The 8,307-nt window shown below is 39.5% G+C and overlaps 1 protein-coding gene across 1 annotated transcript; it reads right to left on the bottom strand.

Annotated features, from left to right (window-relative positions):
* Nucleotides 1–4,312: 4,312 nt before the first annotated feature.
* Nucleotides 4,313–6,933, bottom strand: nrl (neural retina leucine zipper). Its single transcript, XM_047037322.1, has 4 exons — nt 6,316–6,933; nt 5,920–6,204; nt 4,641–4,856; nt 4,313–4,459 (listed from the first exon to the last, which is right to left on the bottom strand). The coding sequence occupies exons 1-4, from the start codon at nt 6,931–6,933 to the stop codon at nt 4,313–4,315; spliced, it is 1,266 nt and encodes a 421-aa protein (XP_046893278.1).
* Between the last annotated feature and the right edge of the window lie 1,374 nt (nt 6,934–8,307).

Genomic DNA, 8,307 nt, shown 5'->3' with positions numbered 1-8,307 from the left:
CCCTCCGGAGTTGCCGTAGGCTCGATGCAGAATTTATTACGGGAATTCAGTGAGGGCTGTTCGAATGGTGATGTCAAGAAAAGCAGTGGTAAAATACAAGTTATGAAAAGAGACCGCGTCCTTGTCTTATTGTCCAAACGATCATATGTATCTAAAACAAACTTACAAAGAGCTTGGTTACACTACCAATGTTGAATTAGTAATGTTGTTAGCGATGCTAGCGTTATTTTGCTAGCTAGCCTATGACATTTCACTGGGTCTTGCAGCTGTTTGATTAACTGAAATTCTTATGAAATGTTATCTTCTACTAGCCATTTGCCTACTTTAGCAAGTCACTGTATTTCCAAGCCCTGATAATTTAACTAAGACGACACAGTAAATAATTACTCTTTCAAGTAATAATCCCCCGTTCAATCATAGACACTCACACATGCTCCTGATAGAAACTTCATGACCTGAATCATATGTTCCATGCAGGATTTAAGATTAAGTTTAGCTATAAAGAATATAATTAAAGAATTGCGTTTTCATGCTTGACTTGAATCGTCATTCGTTTGCAATGACTAGTGATTTATTTTAATTAATGAAAAATAAGCCCCTGGTGGCCGAAGCCCCGGGCAACTGCCCGATTTGCCCAATGGGACGCACCGCCCCTGCCGACGTGCACGAATAGTACACCTGTAGCCTACAAATGCTAATTACATTTCCAATCAAAATGCTGACAAAAAATTGATTTACGATTTCAAACGCAGCCTCCATCGGTATTCTTAACCTGGAATTATAACATATAGTGCAGTGTTTCCTCTATGGCTACATTTCTGCCGTCACGGTATTAGAAATCAGGCTGTACAAAAGTTTAATCCGTATATCAGCAGTGAGTGCATGTCGGAGAATAGCACGGACACGCGCTTCACACCGCAGTTGAGATTTGCGCGTGTGCGTCCTTGAGAACGTATAATTTATGTTGTCAGTTCTTAAAATCGTTATTGTATAAGTCTATAGTTCTTGCAAATTTAAATCAAGTTAACTGGTGATTTTCGTTGTTTGTATTCTTCCCCTGCTAGCTAAATTGCACATGTCTGTTGATTTGATAGCGATTGCTGCCCTTTCTCAGGTTTGTATTTTAGGTCCATTATTATGCTGAAGTATTTTTCATTAATAAAAAGTGGGTATATTGTTAATATTTGCTACAGAATGCTTAGCCTATCAAGATTAAATGAAGCAGGCAGTGTACATGCTTCAGAGTGGCCTACCTTAATCGATAGGCTAGGCTACTGACCATTTACAATAAATTGTTACATCAATTATTAATTGGCAGCATTTATGCCATTTAAAACATACCTATAACTTTATTGCTTTAGGGGAAATAGGACGAAAATATGTGTGTGTGTGTGGGGGGTGCAAAACACTTGGGAATAAATACATTGATTAGAAAAAAGAAAAAAAAAGAAAAAAAATATATATACATTTTATTTTTTTTTATTTTTTGGAGCACCGAAGACCCATTTTGACCCAGGAAAAACCCTGATAACACATTCTATTGTTTTTGTAAACAGAAATGCATTACATTATTGAACAGCTAAATTACCTATGATAGACCAGCAGCAACAGCAACAATGCATGTACAGGCGGACAGCTCTGATACCATGCCATGGACTGACAAGCATCCTATGATTAATCTACAATAACATTCTTGTTAAAATTCCAGCCTACCCAGATTGTGTTTCCTCGTTATAGCCTACTCTGTCCTTGGATGCATCTACTGGTATCTACGATATGAAATTCAGATGTTTGAAATCTACTGTTTCCGTCCTCTCATTTCTCTCCCCCGTGCGATCTGTCTCAAGCAACAGCCTGATCTCACCTGGAACTAGTCGGCTCGCAGCAATGGCAAAGTGAGGACTCTCGAGTCTGTCTTTCTCTCTCAATACCGAATCACATTTATTATGTCCTGCGGTGTGTACATTCACCCCGCAATCTCAAGTCTGCATTTATGACTCACTTACATTAAATGGTCGTCTCCGGTATTTCATTATTTTTGACTTATAGTACTTTACGCCAACTGATCAAATTGTTACTACAAAGGTAAGGTAAACAGCATTTGGACACATACATCAATGGTGGATGCTCACGTTTTTAAGGTAGCATATTGAAGGCCTTTTATTAAAAAAATGTATATGGTTGCAAAAATATGCCATGTGACAATGGCAACCACTAGGGAGCGGCAAAATGTTGTTTCCCCCAAATGTCTCTCTCTTCCTCGTGTTTGTGCATGTCTATACATTTCTATCCTTACATGTTGTTTTTTCTGTCATCCTTTACTTTGGTCAAAACCTTAATCTACACCCTTCATTTCTCTTCTCTCTCTCTCTGTCTCTCTTTCTTTACCTACCTTTCAGCCTTAAAGAAAACAGCAATGTTAAATTGGGTGTTTTTTAACATTCATACAATTGCTGTGTCTGTGCATAGTGGTTTTGGTAGTAAGCTAGTGGGGTGGGTGTTCATGTAATTCTGTGTATGTCCTCCCGCACAATGCTACAATGGACTCCGGCAGTGAGCAGTCAGGGCGCTATTATAGCCCTAATCCTGCCACTATTATACCAGCCAGAGAGAGAGAGAGCCAGAGACACAGAGAGGAAGGCAGGGCTGAGGGTGAGGTCATCCTAAACACCACACGGCCAGGGTCATTGGCTCTCTATAGAGGGACACAGAAGGATAGATAGTGAGCGAGATGGAAGAGGCTATGGTGAAAAAAGGGTAAGGTAAAAGAGAAAATGCACACAGGAGATGAAAACAGGATGGTCATAAAAGGTCAAAAGAGAGAGATTATAAGGTGTTATAAGCATGTGGACAAACACGTGAAAGAAAGAAAACTATAATAATAATTATAATATGCAGAATCAGAGCAAAAGATGGTAAAAATATTTTGTTTATTTCATAGTAAACCACACTACAGTAGGAGTTTAACCATAATAATGGCATTAATCATTGTAAATCATGCTATTATTTTAAAGTTGAAAATTATTGAATCTACCACAAAATAAAAGTACACACTAAACCAGTAAAAGAAAATAATAAAAAAGGTACATAAATAAACAGTGAATAAATACTGTGAATAAATAAAGGAATTCATAAAACAGATGAAACAATGAATTAACCTATATCCAGCTGGAATTGGATTTGTTGGAACTAGATTTAATGTAACCTCTGTAACATTTTCATGATATTTGACATTGGTCTCCACTGTATGAATATCTAAATGTTTTTGCATTTCACCCAAGTCCACAGTGACCAGCTCTGTGGAATACATTGCATTCCGGTTGTCACACGTTTATATAAAAGTGTTCTTAACATATTCCAAATTGAATGTTTAGGCCAGAAGACAACACAGTCACACAAATCTGTCACATCTTTATCTTGTCTTTTTATAGGTTCGTTTTAACAATCCCTTTACAGTCCACAGTCATCAGCTCCATGTTGTAAAAGGTTATCCAGTGGATTGTGGGATTTCTATTCCTATCCTACATTAGTCACAGATAGCACACTGCAACTATTCTTGTTCTTGTTAACATGATAAATGTCATACTATTGGACATTTTTACTGGAAAATTATGGATATTTCAAGTGTCTAAAAACATACAATGATATACGTTTTTACACAGTTAGACCCTCAAGTCCTCAAACATTATTTTATCAATTATTATCTATATAACAAATCTGATACAATTTGTTAACAACAAAATGTGAAGAAAAATATTGGGAGGCAACTGTGAAATTATTTTAAGGGAAAATTATAACTGCATGCCAGCGATACTTTCCCAAGCCTATACCACTTCATAAATAGCACCACTACTATAGTTCCTATACCTGTGCTGTGTGAGGGACAAATTATATTATAACGTTATTTATAGTTTATGAACTATTAAAATCAGCACTTGGTTTTCAATGGTCAGGATGGCATCTGATCTTGGGCCAAGAAATTGGTTCCTCTTCTCTTCTCCTTGTCCATAATACTTTGATCTCTCTGCAGGGAATTTCATCAAGTAAATCTGCCACAGTCACTTTCAGTGTTGAAGTAGCTCTGTAGGGCTGGATTCTAACCCTAATAGTTAAGTTTCATCTGATTTGTTCAGGGGTGCTGGATTTCCTGTTTTGTAATCATAGCCCACCACCTGGCTTTCCAACCTTCACCCAAAAACACACATGCACTCACACACGCCAACCTTCTTCTTTACTTCCCCAAGTTATACTGTAAATGTATTGCCTTTCTCAGGTGGACATCTTCCATATCTGTTGTGACCTTCAAGTACCCTCAGAGGAAGTAGTCAGGGTGTGGGGAAGGTTGGTTGTTGGCACAAGCATTGGAAGCCTCATTTGTACTGACAAGTTTCTCATAGCGAGCCTTGTAGGCATCTCTCTCCCTTAGCACTCGAGAGAGTTCACTCTGTAGTTGTTCCAACTTTGAAGACAGATGGATGGCAATGCATGGAGTAAATGGGGTAAAACAGAGAGTTAATTTGAGTTGTGCTTGATTTTGTGTAAAAGGTAGTGAAATTCCATCATTTGTTTTTAGAACTTGTGTGTGTGTGTGTGTCTGTGATTGGGTGTCTCTGAGTATGTGTCTGTGTGAGTTTTTGTACCTGTTGTGTGAGAACATGTTTCTCAGACTCCAGTGCATGGCGGTGCTGAAGACGTTTGTAGCGGCAAGACTGGGCGTAGCCCCGGTTCTTTAGCGTACGGCGCTTTTGCTTAAGACGTACCACTTCATCCTTACTCACACCCCGCAGATGTCGATTCAACTCCCGGACCGACAGACTCACTAGCTGCTCATCCGAGAAACGCTCATCCACTCCACACTGAAAACAGTAATGGCAGCAATGCAGAGAGACAGAGATCAATCATGAATAAGAGTGAAAGAATGAGTGTATGCATAATAAAACTGTGTAATATAGTACAATTAGTTGTTGCTGTAATTTATGTATTTAGGATATTAGTTGTGCTGTTACTTTTGCTACATGGATTAATTGCACCGCCACAAAATGTGTTCAATAAAATTTTCTCAAACTGAAGGTGATACTATATGGTAAACACCATTCAAAAATAATTAAGATGCTAACATCAGTATTGCTAGTCAGAAATTCCTTAACCACAAAATTTATAAAAAATTACTGACTCAACGGATACTGTATTGTTATTATACATGTGTTGCATGCTTTGTGCATGTGTATTAGTAATGTGTGCAAAGTACATTTTGGCAGCACATGTCTATAATCTATTGCATAATCTGACTGAGTGTGAGTGACAGTGATCAGGATTATGAAAGGCAATAATAGCAGATACTATCATAATCTTACAATATGCTCCACTTACTGACACTATCTCTCCCAGATACCTGTATGAGCAACTACATCAACAGTTCATTTATCTAGGACAATGATCTGCCTTTTAAATGAGAATGGCAAAGCTAAAACCATTTTTTATTGCATTGTGAAATCATATCTTTTGGAAATATTTACAGAAACCACGTTTCAATTACCATGTCCTATAACATTCTAATCCTTGTTCTAATCCCAGGACTGCATTATCCCCCAAATTCCTCTTCCTCCTAACCATCATATTTGTGAGAACTCTATCGCTATACAGGATCTTGTTTGCCCTACTATTCACATTCATAATTTTGGGCTATTTTGAACATGTCAGTATGTTTATTGGCTTGAGAAAGGTTATTGGCTCTATATAGCAGTTTTTAAAGGAACCCTTCCTGAATTTCAGACAGTTAGCACCATTATTCAGTTATGACTATTCTGACAGTTATCGCTATTATAGTAATATTATCTGTTCTGTGTTGTAATGTGACAAAAACCTAAGCCTGTTTCCACTGCATCTATATTAACGATAGGACTGACAATCCCTTATTACTTGACTGACTTGAAGGTGATGGTGGTGATGGTGGCCATGCATGGGATGATGAGGGTGGTGGTGATGATGATGATGCTGATGGTGATGAAGTCGGCTCTGAGGGCTGGGAGTTTGGGGGTAGGGGGCTGAGGAGGGGGTAGTGTTTGGAAGCGAAGGAGGAGCAGAGGAAAGGAAAAGTAGAGGACGATGGCATATTTCTGCTCCCTTTGCGCAGGAGATGTCACCTCCACTGTCGCTGCCAGAGTCTCCCAGGTTACTATTGGAGCTTTGTGAGAGTGCGGGGAACTGAGAGAGAAGAAAAGATTCGGGAGAGATTAGGATTATTGTTTTGTCATTGCTAAAAATAAGCAGCTACTGGCTACCGGCCCCTATTGACGTGCCTTTCCGTTTCTTTACCTGCGAGCTAACTGCTGCAGCAGCTGAGTTAAGTAAAGCCTCCACTGTGTCCTCACAGCCCAGGAAACTTCCGACTGGACCCCTTTCTCTGTCCCCCCGTTCCAGCCCTCCTCCAAGTGCCCCAAGCAAGGACGCAGGTCCCCCTGCTTCCCCCCCAAACTGTTGTTGCAGCGCAGCCAGCCAGATAAGGTCTTCCAGAGAGGCGGGATTAGGTCCCTGGGCACCCCCATGGGTGGAGCTGCCATTAACATTGCCCTGGGATCCTGTGCTAATACCAGAGTTATAGCTGTTTGAGATGGAGAGGGGGAAGGACATTGAGGAAGAGGATGAGGAAAGGCATGAAGAGGAGGAGGGGGGTTGTTGGGCATCGCTGAGCGTTGGGGACGGGGGAAGAGAGTTGTAGGGACTGGAGTTGAGGCTGGAGTCCTGAGGTGGGTGACTGGTATAAGGAGAGCTGGAGGGGTTGTGTGGAAGGCTAGATTTGGTGTGTGGACAGGGAGGAGGCAAAGGAGGTGTGTCGGGCTTCACTTCAAACTTAAGTAGGTCAAAGTCATTCAGGTACTCCATGGCCAATGGACTAGGAGGGAGGGAGGGCATTGGTATAGAGGGAGATGACATGGCCACTGCTGAAAGAAACAAACTGACTAATTTCCTATAGAGATAGTTTGTCGAGAAATGTCGGTTGGTCAGGGTTGTGTGTAGATCCTCCTCTCCCTTTCAAGACAGTCCATACACAACCACAGACTTGATGGCTGTTGTTCTGTGAATCAAAGGCAGAGCATGATAGGAAGGAAATATCATATAAATTACAAATTCATAAATTTGTAAAAACAAAAAAACAATCAATATTTTAATACCAAGTACCATGTCCAGAAAATCCTTAAACAATAGTTCACTGAGCTAAATAACATTGACTGGTTTTGGATTAAAGTAAATAAAAAGTGTTTTAAGTACAATCCAATTGTAGTGATTATTAATGTTCAAGTGTTATGTATAGTAATAATAGTGTGTCCACAAATATGTATTTATATATTGTGAGAAGTTTTCACTTGGTTCAATCTGTTAAGATAAAGTACTATTATTGAAATATATAAATGTATATTCCAGTGGTCATGTAAATCAGATGGTTGTTTTGTACTGAGCATTTCAGAGATAATCAAAATATATATTGTCACACAGGAACTAAACAAATTACAGCTTCCCACATGCTAAATAAAAAATGAAACAACTTTTAGATGTTTCTCATACTTAAACTCAAGTTCTCTACACAGTAACTGAAACCCATCTAGTCCCAAATGGACCACAAAAGATAGCACACTGTTGCGGGTAGCCAGCGAGGCCTCTACCCAGACTAAAAAGGCAGCATACACAACAAGTCAGAGAGAAAGATACATATGCAAAGGTATAGGGAAAAGTACACAAGTAGTCAATTAAAGCAATTAAATTGCTCTTACCTTGGTCAAAGAGAAGATAAACGATGTGGAGATTTTGTAATCATTTCACCCTCGCTAAATTGACTGAATGACTTTTACCAACATGCTTGGAAAGAATGACATAGAGACAGAGAGAGAAGAGCGTGTATGCGCATGCGAGGGAGTATAGCATTCAGTATATTCTGTCACTGAGTGTCACTGCCCCCTCTCTCTCACTCCCTCTGAAGCAAATCCCTCACTCCCTGCCTTGATCACGCTGCCCTCTTCTCTCATCCCTATATCCTTTTCTAAACCCTTTGCTGTCGATTTGGAACAATCATGCTCCAAATCTCTGTCTGTCTCACTAATGACTGTATGCACACATACATATGCAAGCAAACATATATATAATCATGTTGGCATTTGGCATTATAAGCACTATGTCAGGAGGTCATTCATCAAAGTGTGACAGCTTGTCATCTGTTATTCCACCATCAAGACAGCCTTGAAATAAAATTGCATTAAAAAACCCTGATTATTTGGCTCTCTACCTCCACATAGTGGAGAATGTCTTTAACAG

This window comes from Hypomesus transpacificus, chromosome 16, assembly GCF_021917145.1.
Source record: "Hypomesus transpacificus isolate Combined female chromosome 16, fHypTra1, whole genome shotgun sequence".
Taxonomy (NCBI): domain Eukaryota; kingdom Metazoa; phylum Chordata; class Actinopteri; order Osmeriformes; family Osmeridae; genus Hypomesus; species Hypomesus transpacificus.
Note: the sequence above shows the minus strand (reverse complement) of the source record. Positions and strands in the feature narration are given on the sequence as shown.